At 46.0% G+C, this 12,957-nt stretch overlaps 1 protein-coding gene across 1 annotated transcript; it reads left to right on the forward strand.

The window, feature by feature from the left end:
* Positions 1-8,518: 8,518 nt before the first annotated feature.
* EDN1 (endothelin 1) lies at positions 8,519-12,668 on the forward strand. The gene is made up of 5 exons (XM_040065783.2): positions 8,519-8,728; positions 8,961-9,099; positions 10,072-10,230; positions 10,500-10,607; positions 11,425-12,668. The coding sequence occupies exons 1-5, from the start codon at positions 8,665-8,667 to the stop codon at positions 11,561-11,563; spliced, it is 609 nt and encodes a 202-aa protein (XP_039921717.1). The 5' UTR covers positions 8,519-8,664; the 3' UTR covers positions 11,564-12,668.
* Positions 12,669-12,957: the final 289 nt, after the last annotated feature.

A 12,957-nucleotide genomic window follows, 5' to 3' on the forward strand; every position in this document is an offset into this window, starting at 1 on the left:
AACTTTGTCAGAGCACGGACTGGCATTTGCTCTTCACCATGCTACACCATCTGAGTAAAGTCCCAGGGGATACCCCTCCTGCAGAGGCTTCCTCCATTTCAGCTGCGTGCCTACAACTACAACATTAAATGCTCAGAGAAAACTGAGGAAACTGCAGTGCCTTTTTTCGTCATAGCAAGTAAACCTGCTTGAAACAGTAAGAACAGAGAGGTCTGGCTGCAGGCATCAAGACTGCAGTGGAGTTACCGGAGGCACCAGCTCAGACTCTGACAAGAAGTCAAAATGGAAATGGCTGGTGAAAAATTCCTAATAGAAACATGCCTCAAGGACACTTAGTGAAAGCAGACAGAAATTCTGGCCTCATTCCTATATGCTATTTGTCAGATATGTCAAATATCGACATAGAGCCGTGTCAGGCATCTTAGTTTTTTAGCTGCTCATGGGAATCCAGAGACATTTATAGCCCCTTCCCTCGCTGTGGTGCCTCATCCCCACACATTTCCCAGGCACTTGGTGGTGTGCCGGGGCAGTGCCAATGCCCCAGGTGACATGCACACTTCAGAACAGGCTCACTCCTGCAGCTAAAGGCAGGGGGTGGAGTCTGTAAGGTAATCTTAGCTCAGTGCTGGGGCATCATCTGTCCTCAAGCTGCTATTCCTGTTTTCTTGGCCTTGACAGGTCACAAAATCTCCTTGTCGGTGTCACCAATGAGTAATTGCCATAACAAACCCTGGATTTGTGTGGTCCATATTTTGCCTCAGACGTAGATATTTTAATGTGTATCTGTCCCATGTAAAAGAAGAGGGTGTCCCTCTAATTGTCCCTTTATAAATAAGAAGGAGAGTTTCTGAGTTTTATTTCTTTTTTTATTATTATTTTTAATAACTGCAGTTAGTTTCTCTCTGTCAGCTTTCAGTGTAATTTGTTCAAGCTGGGGCCGGGTGTGAGAAGCAGCTGGAGCATGTTTAGTGCAATGTTTCCTCACAAAGCAGCCTTCTCCTGGGAGAAACAAGGGCAGATGAAGACTAGGAACTGCAGGTGGAGAGAGATGATCAACACTTTGTCTACACGCAAAATATACTTTGGTCAAAACAAAAAAAAGACAAGCATATGCCCAAATGGACAAGCAAACCTTTAGTGCTAGAAGCACTGGCTTGTAGTGAGGCTGTTTTCCTGTCCATCTTCCAGGCAGTCATGCACAGAAGTGTAGTGCTAAGGGGTTTGGGAACAAAGCAAGTACCTGGAACAGGAGAGAAACAAACCCACACCGGTGGCTCAGGCCTCATGTAAACCTGTGGTGTTTCCTAGCCCGTACTTATTTCTCTCAGAAAGAAAAGACTGCATCCGGCAAGCCCACTCACCAAACCCCAGGCTCAAAGCAGAGAGGGCAAAGCAGCCGCAGAGGGGTACATGTTCTTGGCCAAGGGACTGTGCTGTAAAGAATGTTCAACACCATTCTTGGAACAATGCATTTTTCTAATTACCTTCATTTCAGCAAAGCTTTTATGCACTCAGGAAAGGGTAGAGCCACACAGCTCTCAGAAATCTACTGATTGGAGTCTTTGGAGACTCATTCAAAGGTGGAGCAGGCCACATGACAGGTAGAAAAATTAGGCATCAAAAGTCAATTGTATTAATTAATTCAAAGAAGCATCTCTGAGCAAACTGCAGGAAGACCTCACAAGTACCTTTTCTGAGCAAAGCAACACAAAATCCAAGTGATGGACAAATCAAAACAGAAAAAAAAAAAAAAAGTCAATTTTGATAAACAAACCTCGATGTACTGGAAAGGCTGATGATGTAGCAGGGAGGACACAGGACATGGGTACGAGGAGCTCAGTTCATTTCTCCACTCCCTCAGCATTTTTTGAGAGGACCCTGGACAAGTCATTAACTTGGATTCATCCCCAGCTATTTCTAGACATTAAGAAGAGGATGGTGCCTAAATTTAGGACAGCCAGCACCTTAGACCCTTTTCCATCCTCCAGAGGGAGATTCAGACACCAGGTAAACTAAGATGTTAATCTGATTTAGAAACCATATCTGCTGTCTGATGGCACAAGTATTGTCTTCCATGCTTCAACTTCCAGCTCTGGACACTTGAGCGGCATCACTGATTTTTTGACAAGGCCATGGGAAAGTCACTATTATTAAAGAACATGAAAATCTGCAATGCCCTATGGATAGGAGCAAGGCATCAGAGCAACTGCTCTCAGTGATTTCCTTCAGAAGATCTAATTGGAAGCATTGAGTTTCAGTTCCTTGCAAGCCAGACTTGCCAAGAAGTAAGTAAACAAACCTGACAAAGCACATTTGTCACTAACTGTTATTTGCAAATAAGTGTTCTGTCATATGCTGCTGTATTCACAGAAGAGGTTGTATACGAAATTAGATCTGGTTTTCTACAAGTGACGCTTTCTCTTTTGTATCCCTTTTCTTTGCTAAAGCCTTCTGTTGCAGTCCTTGCACTAATCTCTTGTATTTATTTATGTCGATCTTTATATAAACTCTTACTTGCATAACTCATTCTTAAGAGGCTGATTATCTATATATGTAACCTTTTACCATCTTTTCACGCTTCTAGAAGACATAGTTCATGCTGCTTATATTTTGAACTTGAGTGACAGAATGGAGCTGAAGACCATGCAGATATATTTCTTTTTCTTTTTTCCAAAGCAAAATCAAAAGTCCAAGCATAGCTATGAGAATATATCACAGTCCTGTGGGACCAACCCAGCATTTTGTGTCTGACATGGCTGAAGGTGGATGTGTCTGCAAGAGACCAGGCATGAGATAGAGAGTTCCTTCTCTGGAACATTTCCCAATCGAAGGTTTTCTGGGCCAAAAGTAATGCCTTTGCCTTTTAACTTCTACTAATGTTGACACTAACATGAGAATTGGGTCAATTGAAAAATTAAGTCAAACTTAAACACCACTGTACAAATTGCTTGTAACGCCAAAGAGCTACGGGTTGAATTCCTTCGGGGCCTCTGTGTGCAGGATCCTGAGCTACCACAGCAGAAATGATCTCCCACCTGTGTCACCCTGGCACTTCGTAGGACACACCCTCGGCAGTACCAGGCACCTCTGTCACCTTCACAAGGCCTGGGTGGGAGGGCTCAGGCCACTTGCCTGTATTCCACCCACACAGCATAAGCTTTTGCCTTGCTCCTGATATTCTGTTTGTGGCTCCTGCACAAGAGCAGATGCAGAGTAAAAGACAGAAACACGAGGAACTGCTACAGCTTGCTGGGACAGGGGACAGCCCAGTGCCTCCAGTGGCCCTGTGGTTCACTCCAGTGGGAAGTGGACACTCTTTCTCGCACAATATCATGGCAGAAATGGACAGCTGAAGTAAGGGAGGAGTTCCTGTTAACTCTCACCTAAAAGCTACATGGATTCTTTATTCCCAGGCTATTTAAGCCTTTCCCTTTTGCCACCTGACTTTTCTCTCATTTTAAAGATGACTTTACTTCCAGTGAAATATTTTCCTGTTGCTTTCAGTTCTTTGTTGTGGAAAGCATTGGTGGGAGGAAGGTTTCACTACAGGTTTCATCCTGTGAAATCTGAACCTCTGCAAACCATCTTACTTGTTTTTCTAGCAGTAATAATTTTAGTCTTGGGAGAAACTGTGAACTTTGCTCAGTAAAGTTGATTTTCTCATCTATTTCAGCTCTAAGCAGAGTTTGATTTTTATATTTTAAATGGTATCTAGTCACTGCCACATGGTGTCAGGACGTGCATGATCTGGAAGAGCTTTCTGGTAGAGGCTTTCCTGCATCAGGGATCATATAACTGCAACTTTCCTGCCTAGTCTAAATGCAATTTCATATGTGGAGTGAATTTTGGAAAGAAAATTATCATTGGTGATATTGGACAGGATTGGTTTGGCCACATGTTACAAACAAGTAAGGCTGAGATTGCTGGATCAGTGGCTGTGGTTGCTCCTCTCCTCAGCAGTTTAAGTCCGCAAGTGTATTGTGAGACAGACACCCTTGTCCTTTGTTAAACCTCGCTTACTGGAGATGGAGAGAAATGAAGAAAGTTGGTTTGCAAGAAGTAAGACTTCTGCTCAAGGACTCTCACAGCTGTAAGGAGAATTAAGTACATTATAGGGCTGGATAGTGACAGATGAGAATAAGGTAATTTCCAAGATCTCAAATTATAATGGAATCCTTGAATGGGTTTGGTTGGATTGGAAGAGACCTTTAAGATCATTCAATTCCAAGCCCCCTTCCACTAGACGAGGTTGCTCAAAGCCCCATCCAACCTGGCCTTGAACACTTCCAGAGACTGGGCATCCACAGCTTCCCTGGGTAATCTGTTTCAGTGCCTTACCATCCTCACAGTAAAGAATTTCTTCCTCTTCTAAACCCACCCTCTTTTCAGTGCACAGCCATTCCCCCTTGTTTTATCACTACATGCGCTTTAAAAAAGTCCCTCTCTAGCTTTCTTGCCCCGCCTTGAGGTACTGAAGGGCTGTTCTAAGGTCTCCCTGAAACCTCCTCTCCAGGCTGAAGAGCTCTCTCAGCCTGTCTTCGCAGGAGAGGTGCTCCAGCCCTCTGAACATTTTCATGGTCTCCTCTGTATTTGCTCCAACAGGTCTATGTCCTTCCTGTGCTGGGGATCCCAGAACTGGGTGCAGCACTCCAGGTGAGCTCTCACCAGAGCAGAGGGGCAGAATCAGCTCCCTTGACCAGCTGCCCACACTGCTTTTGATGCAGCCCACAATATGGTTGAATTTAAGGGCTGGAAGCGTATGTTGCCAGATCACGTGAAGCTTCTTATCAACCAACAACCCCAGTCACAGAATCACAATCACAGAATCACAGAATCACAGAATCACAGGATATGCTGAGCTGGAAGAGACGTATCAGGATCATCAAGTCCAGCTCCTGGCCCTGCACAGGACACCCCAAGAGTCACACCATGCGTCTGAGAGCACTGTCCAAACACTCCTTGAACTCTGTCAGACTTGGCTCTGTGACCACTTCCCTGGGGGAGCCTGTTCCAGTGGCCAGCCACCCTCTGGGTGAAAAAAACTCCAAGTCCTTCTCCTCAGTGCTGCTCTCAATGCTTTCATCTCTCAGCTTGTATTTGGGCTTGGGATTGCCATGACCCCTGTGCAGGATCTTGTGCTTGGCCCTTCTGAACTCCATGAGGGTTGCATGGACCCACCTCCCAAGCCTGTCCAGGTCCCTCTGGATGGCATAGTTAGCTCTTTGACTTGCATGTTATGTAAAAAATTGACATCTAGTATAAAAAGGGGCAGGGGCAGATGGGGAGGCCCCTAAGAGGAAAGTCAGGTGCAAGAGGGGCGGTGAGGGAAGTAAAGGGACAAGTTATACAACTTTCATTTAATTGAGAATAGTGTTTCAGATCTGCAGAAAACAGCATGTTGCTCCCCTTGCTCCCTAGACAGAAAGGCACAGTTCTACAATCTCCTTTTATTGTTTTACTGATAAGCAGGCATTTCACATTTCTGACACTAAACAAAATGTCCTTTAGAAAAGTCAGTGCCATGGCCCTTTCCAGCTGGAACGTTACAACCACAGCCTGGCTGGCCAGCTGAGTTTTTGCCCCGTAACACTGTGCCTCAGAGGTGGGTGCCCAAGGTGCTCCAGCTAGAAAGGGACAAAGACTGCTGCAGGGAGCAGCTAGCTTCAGCTCCTGCTTCCACCCTTGTCCACATGGGCAGCAGTGCAAATACAGTGCAAACTTCCCAGCTCTTGTGGTGATCTGCCTGGGCGTGCACTGGGATGACTCGTGGAGTACCTGACTTTGTGTTTCTATCCAGGAAACACTGAGTGCTAGCCAAAGTTTAGTCCTCTTCAGCGGATTTTATAAGGCCCCTACTGGGATGCCTATTGTTAGACTCCTCATTTAAACAGCTTTAAAGTGAGCAAATTTTCCTTCTTTGATGCCCAAAGGGTATTTCTGCGTGGCACAAAGCTCATTCTGGTACCTCCCAGTATCCAAGCAAGGGTCAGGATTACCCTTCCCTGGGGAAACCCACCTCCTGGCCTGGCAAACCCAGTGGCCTGAAATGACCCACCCAGGCCACTGGTAACAAACTGAACATAAATTTGTTTTTGCATTACCAAAGCAACAGGAATAGCTTGATTCTGGTTACTCTCAAGATCTGAAAGTGGAGCTATCAAAAATCGCTGAATCAGAGGAAATGGATCTCTTACAACAATAATATTTATGAATTCTTATGAAAAATTGCTGAAGATGTTTTTGTTAAAAAAAAAAAAAAAAAGTAGAAAAGAACACCACCTTCAGAAGGTCCTGCGATATGTTTGTGCCTTGTTACTCAGAGGAAACAGGCATGCTGTTTTTGTCAGCTAACAAAATACTTTCTAACAAGGCATTCTGACAAAGCTGAAAATATCTCACACCAATGTGAGTCATTTTGGCTCCAAGTGCACATCTTAGAAAAGGGAATCTCAGGAAAAAAAAAATCTAAATAAGCACTGGCATGAAAGACAGTCTTTAAGTGACAGGCCTGGAAAGGCTATGCGTATTTGTACTCAATACAGAACGATTGCTATCTTTCAACCCACAAATGCTTAATGGTTTTTTGTTTGGTTTTTTTTGTTTGTTTGTTTTTTGTTTTTTGTTTCTTTTTTTGTTTGTTTGTTTGTTTTGGTTTTTTTTTTTTTTTTTTTTTAATGCCAAGAAAGGAAAAAAAAAGTCACCTAGTTTCTTTCCTAACTTTCGGACACCGATAAAGTTCATTACTTTATAGGTCTGTGATTACTTTTTGTATGTAGCTGTGTGACCTCTGCTGGCAGATTCTTATCATGACTACAGCAATTCACACACATGTGAACGGATACATTGGCATTCCGGTAAGTCCTGCCCTACATACACAAGGAGACATAATACACGAGATGATAAAATCCCTTCTCTGGAGAATAGACTCCCACACTGGAAAGGTGTGTGGGGAAAAAAAAAAAAAAAAAAAAAAAAAAAAAAAAAAAAAAAAAAAAAAAAAAAAAAAAAAAAGGTATAAACCAGCTTTCTCCACTCACAGATGTTTTACAGGGCAGTTTTTAGAATATGTTTGATAAATAGATATAACCATCTCAGGATGGGGCCACTGCAGTTTATTCAGCATAATGGTCTAAATGTTCATTATTGCTTGGAAAGCCCCTACATTTCATCCTGTTAGAAGCTGGGAGGTTACACCGAGGAAAGGATTAGTCTCCACTTGCATTCCTTTCTTGTACTCTTTCTCATGCCATCTGCTAACAGCCATTGTGGCAGAGAGGATACCAGCTAAATGGAGCTTTATTCTGACTCAGCACGGCTGCAGACAGTCTGTCCGCTATGATACAGTGGCACAGTATCATTTGATACTTTAAAAAACTGGCCATTCACCTGCCAGACCACAATGCAACTTGCACTTAACAGTCTCGCTCTTTGTGATATCCAAGGTCATTTCTATTATTACAGCACAGTGCACGGAAATACCACAAATACCAAGGGAGTCTTATCTATTTATCATAGGTGAAACTGGCACGCTTTGCAGCACGACGGCTCCACGGCTGATCACAGGCATTTTGAGTTCACTTAAGTTTATAGTCGGGGGCTGGCTCCCTCAGTTGGGAGCTCAGTGGATTCCATGTATGTCTATATCTGCGATGGCACTGCTGCAGCCACTCCTCAATCGTCCAGCTTACACACTGCTCCTTGACAGAAGGCTGAAAACACAAAAACGCCAGAAAAAAAGACCTGGCCAGAACTAGCGGTGAGAGCCAAAGGCGAAGGGTAGGCACAGATCTTCCCTCCTTCTCTCCCTACCTGGCTTTACACACCTGCTCACACCTAAAACACACCGTGTGTTTGGCACTTTGCCTTACCGTGGCGGAAAAAGGGAGATTATACCCCAATGCTCCACCGCTGCTGCCAAACCCAAACCTCCTGAGACCCCAGAGCCTACCTGGCAGGCTCTGAGGGGAGCGGGGTCCAGCGCAGTCAGGCATCCATCATCCCGCACAAGGGACCCCCGTGTCCCGCTGCTGGATTCTCCTCAAGGCAGTAGCAAGAGCAGCAGATGGAGCCCATGGCCACGAGGCCTAAAGCCTTGAAGGGGTGAACCTTGAAGCCCCGCAGCCCTGAAGCCCTGCAGCCCTGAACCCCCGCAGCCCTGAATCCCTGAAGCTTCTGAATCCCTGAATCCCCGAACCCCCGAATTCCTGAATCCCGGGGCCCAGAGCCGCCCTCAGGTGGGACGCGCGGGCAGTGCGCCCCCTGGCGGCGCTCGGCGCGCCCCTCCCCGCCCCCCGGCGCCCCCGGCCCCCCCTCCCGCCGCCGCCGCCCCCCGCTCTTGAAGTTTGCAGGCGATTTCCTTTCCAGCCCCGGCCTTATCTCGGCCCGCACGTTGCCGCGCGGTGACTAATAGGAGAATAACATTGTCTCGGGATAAAATAGCGCCGGGGCTGTTTACCCGCTCCATGGGGGTTCGCTATAAAAGGGCGCCGGGGACCGCCGCGCCAGCCAGACGCGCCGGGGCGCACCGAGCCGCGCCACGCAGGGCACCCGCCACGGCGCTCCGTCCCCACGCCCGGAGACACTTTCTCCGCTTTTCCCTCGCCTTTTATTGATTTTTTTACCCTGTTTCCCCTCACTTCTCCCGTCCGCCCTCGGCCGCCTGCTATGGATTATTGCCACATGATCGTCTCGCTGCTCTTCGTGCTCTGCCCGGGGCTGCTGCCGGCAGGTAGGTGCCGCTCCGCCGCCGCTCGCCTCCGCCCGGGGCCGCCCCCGCGGGGAGCTGCGGGGTCGCAGCCGGGCTCCGCGCCGGGCTGCGGGGAGGGCTGCCCGAGGGATGCGGCGGGAGGGGATGCGCGGGTGCCTTGCCTTGCCTTGCCTTGCCTTGCCTTGCCTTGCCTTGCCTTGCCTTGCCTTGCCTTGCCTTGCCTTGGGTGCTGAGCTCTGCTCTCCCTCCGCAGCCCCCGGAGCCGAGGTGGACGCCGCGCCGCCCCCCGCCGCCGCGCACCGCCGCGCCCGGCGCTGCTCCTGCTCCTCGCTGATGGACGAGGAGTGCGTCTACTTCTGCCACCTCGACATCATCTGGATCAACACCCCCGAGTGAGTGGAGTGGAGGGGTTTCGGCAGTTCCCCGGGGCCGGGTTCTCTTTTGGTTAGGAAGAAAGGGAGGGAGGTGTGAAGGCGAAAATTAAGAACCACGACCCCCCTGCAGAGATGGGAAAGGATAGTTGTTTGCCTAGTTTCTCCTGCTGCATTACCTTCCTGCTCTTGCTTTTCTGACACATTTAGCAACGAGACTGTTCACCAGAAGAAAGCAAGCAGGATTTGGCCACCTAGATCGGGCAGATAGCTCTTAATAGCCCTAACACACCTGCCTTCCTAAAATCTGGGCAGCAGTATTTCCTTAGGGTCCTTAGGTCCAAAGGCTTCAGGATATTTTTCACTATGAATCAGAAGCAGACAAAATGCCAAAGGCATGATTTTGCCAGCCTGAATTTGAGCGGTTTCCTTTCTGACAAGTTAGGAGGTTGGAAGGAATACTTTGGCACCAGGTGGCTCTAGGTGCCTTTTAACTGCTCTCTGCTCCAAATTAATGCGTCCCACGTGTTAATAGGATTATGCACAGTGTCCATTTCTACATTCTCCTCACCAAAAAGTAGTGAGCTGGAGCCTCACCTAAGGCCGCAAACACTGACTCCAGTGATTTCTTCTGCTGCTGTGTTTCCTCTGAGTGAGGATCTGTTCTTCACTTTTACTGCTTCTTTCAATGTTGGCAGTAGCCAAAGTTCAAAGAGATGAGGTTTTATTGCTTTCTATTGCACAGGGAGGCACAACAGCCTTGTGAAATCACAATTAAAAGGTCATTATCCTTGTCAGTAGCCATGCTAATGAATATGTTGCAGGATCATCAGAAGCATTTACATGGAAGTTGTGACTAAGGAGGCATTCCCAATCCCACAACCTTTACTCGTGCAATCAATGCCATTGATAGGACTGCGCCCAAAATACCCCACAGTGTTTTGAAGCCACAGAATTATTTGAATGACTTTCATGTTGTCTCTTTGATCATAGGAAGACTGTTCCATATGGTCTCGGAGGCCCTTCTCGGCCCAGAAGATCATTGAAGGACATGGTGCCGGAGATGCTCGCTGAACCGAGCAGCAGATGCCGATGTGTCAACCAGAAGGACAAGAAATGTCTGAACTTCTGCCAGGCAGGCAAAGATCTCTGGTGCGTCTCTTGTTGCTACTCTTTAAAAGGCAATGCATGTGAAAGGGATGGATTGTGGTGCACTTACTCAATTTTGGCACTTGCTGAGCCCAAAGCCTCGTCTCCTACCTGAGTGCTCACACTGCTATGATGCATACCATGGCTTGGCCCAGAAAGATTGCTTATTACATGCCTTGAGAAGTGGTTGATGAGATGCCTCACCTTGTGGACTGCAGACTTGGCTTATTATTTTTTTTTTTTTAACAGCAGCACCTTTTCCTTTTTAACAGGGCTCAGTCCACAGTGGAGAAAACCTCACAGCACCGCATCAAAGCCGGCAATTGCATTGGACCCAAATGCTTGAACCGACAGCTTGTTGACAGCAAGAAAATGAAGCGGTGAGTTTCTTCTCGTCCTGTTGTAGTTCCCCGGAGCAGCAATAGAGAGCACAGTTCACCTGCCTTCGGGTCACCCTGGGCTTAGCTGGTGGTTTCAGCTTGAGAGTTATGGAGGAATCAGTGAGGATATTTTAAGGGCTTTTCTTCATGCTCCGAGTTTTTAGCTTGTGAGGACAGGGGTGCTGAGCTCAGCCCACTGTTCTCCACTTGCATTCAGTGCTCAGCCATGTTCCCATGGAAAATTAAGGAATACAGAAGTTTGCCTGTACTGAAGAAGAGTCTTTAGTGCTATTTTCACAAGCAGAACAGGACTTAAAGGAGCAGGCAACCTGATGATATTGAATCAGACTTAGGCCCTGGAAGTCTTAAATCATTTTTTGAAAGTGGGGCTGGCTTGCTTACTTGAGAAATGCACCCATTCACTGGAAGTAGGATCAAGTTTACCTAAAAGGAACAACACAGATGAAACAAAAAAACAAAACAAAAAAAAAAACAAAAAAAACCACCAAAAAAAAAAAAAAAAAAAACCAAAAAAAAACCACCACTGGAGATCTCCTCACTGGCTACTTAAGGAAGTCTAGGGCATCTATATTTGAGTGAATATTTTAATTTAATGCTTGCATTGAAATTATGAATACAACATTTCAAATATCTTAAGTTATCCTGGTTCTGAGAGAGGTATAGCAAACAGCAGTTTATTAGGGTCCCATGGTAGAAACCTAGACTGAGGTTTATTTAAGCAAAAGCTAAGGTTTTTTCACACTGGAGATGAATCTTCATTATCACAAGGCTAAATGTACATTTCTTGTTTTTGCAGGCTGGAAGCCATTGGTAACAGTATCAAAGCTTCCTTCAGTATCGCAAAGCTGAAGGCTGAGCTCCAGAAAGGGCGGAAGCTCGAACATAACAGGGCGAACAAAAGGCAAAGCGTCCGGGAAAGCCTGAAAGCATCCTAGTGGGAAGATCACCTGAATCTTTCTCCATAACGCTTGCTGACAAAGCATCGTGAAAAGTCTGTCTTGACTCCAACATTCCATGACGATGAAGGGCCCCTCTGCCCAAGTGTCCACACAGCGGAGCAAAATGCTGAGGAAGTCCTGTATTTGGAGATATAAGACGAAGGATTATACTATTTTGGAATTCAGGTGGATGGGCAGAAGGGCTGAAGGGAAATCTGCAGTAAGATACATGAAAAGCCATCTGTCTGAAGAAACATTTGAGTACTGCTTCTGGAATGTTACCCATCGACTGAGTAGCTTTTGGGGTCTACATCAAAAGCATCTTGCAAGGAAGACCTCACAGATGTGCTTAGCAAGGACAGAAAGCAAGATCTGAGTGTACAAACTTCAAAGAACTCTACCTTTGATTAAAATGCAAAAATGAAAGCCACAGTGCTACTTTAATCAGGACTTACTGCATATATACATGTCTACCTCGCATACTGTTTGTTGCACTCCTGCTAGAGTATTTTTACACCTTGTTATTGCCTTTACTAATCAGCTGCAACCCTTTGCCTTTTTTCAGAAGTCTAGTTTACTTGTACAACCAGAGTTATCTGAATGTGGGTTAGGAACTCTGATTGTTTGCGTAGTCAAAGTCCTGTGGCTTTGGATACCAAAGGACCCTTCAACATAAAATAAAAGTTAGAGGAGACTACTGAGTTTCCCGTAACAAGGATATTTGGCCAACTGAAGTTCTAATAATAGAGGTTGTTGTGTCTTACATGCTACCAAAAATGCACTGAAGTGGGGATGTACCAGGGGCTGTTGCAAGATTTATTCAGGGCCTTGTTTGGTGGAAATGCATTGAGACAAAGGGTTGTTTTGAATTAAGTCAAAAGGCTAATATTGGGTGAATGTTTATAGCAGTGAATTTGTTCACATTGTTGAATTTGCGGACAAGTTGAATCTTATGTGCTTATTTTTGTGTCTTGTATTTATATTCACACAAGTTCTTCATTATATTTACCATGTTGAATACACATTGAAGTAGGCCATATTGGTCTATGCATGTTTTATGTATTTCTGTATGAAATTGGGAAATGCTTTATGCCTGTCAAGGTAAATATCTTCAGAAATAAATATTTTTAATTACTGTATTGGCTTGTTTTTCCTTAGTCTGTGGCTCCCTGATCGTGGAGGGAGATTGCCCCTCATACAAAGCTCACCCAGGTGAAGCGTGTGCACATGATTGCCCTTCTGTCAGATAAGCCAGATCACAGCAATCAAAGTTAGTACCAGACGTGAGACAGCAGATGACACTTGTTCTAGCTGCGAAATAGCTCATCAAATCTTCATGGCAAACTCTAAACTGGACATATGAATTTATCCTGGAGCAGTCTTCTCACGTG

This window comes from Hirundo rustica, chromosome 1 (genome assembly GCF_015227805.2).
Source record: "Hirundo rustica isolate bHirRus1 chromosome 1, bHirRus1.pri.v3, whole genome shotgun sequence".
Lineage (NCBI taxonomy): Eukaryota > Metazoa > Chordata > Aves > Passeriformes > Hirundinidae > Hirundo > Hirundo rustica.

Excerpts from the sequence above, each read along its gene's own strand:
- EDN1 (XM_040065783.2), top strand. The coding sequence starts at position 8,665 with ATGGATTATTGCCACATGATCGTCTCGCTGCTCTTCGTGCTCTGCCCG. Across the intron at positions 10,231-10,499 it reads CAGGCAGGCAAAGATCTCTG|GGCTCAGTCCACAGTGGAGA; the intron begins GTGCGTCTCTTG and ends CCTTTTTAACAG. Across the intron at positions 10,608-11,424 it reads GACAGCAAGAAAATGAAGCG|GCTGGAAGCCATTGGTAACA; the intron begins GTGAGTTTCTTC and ends TTGTTTTTGCAG.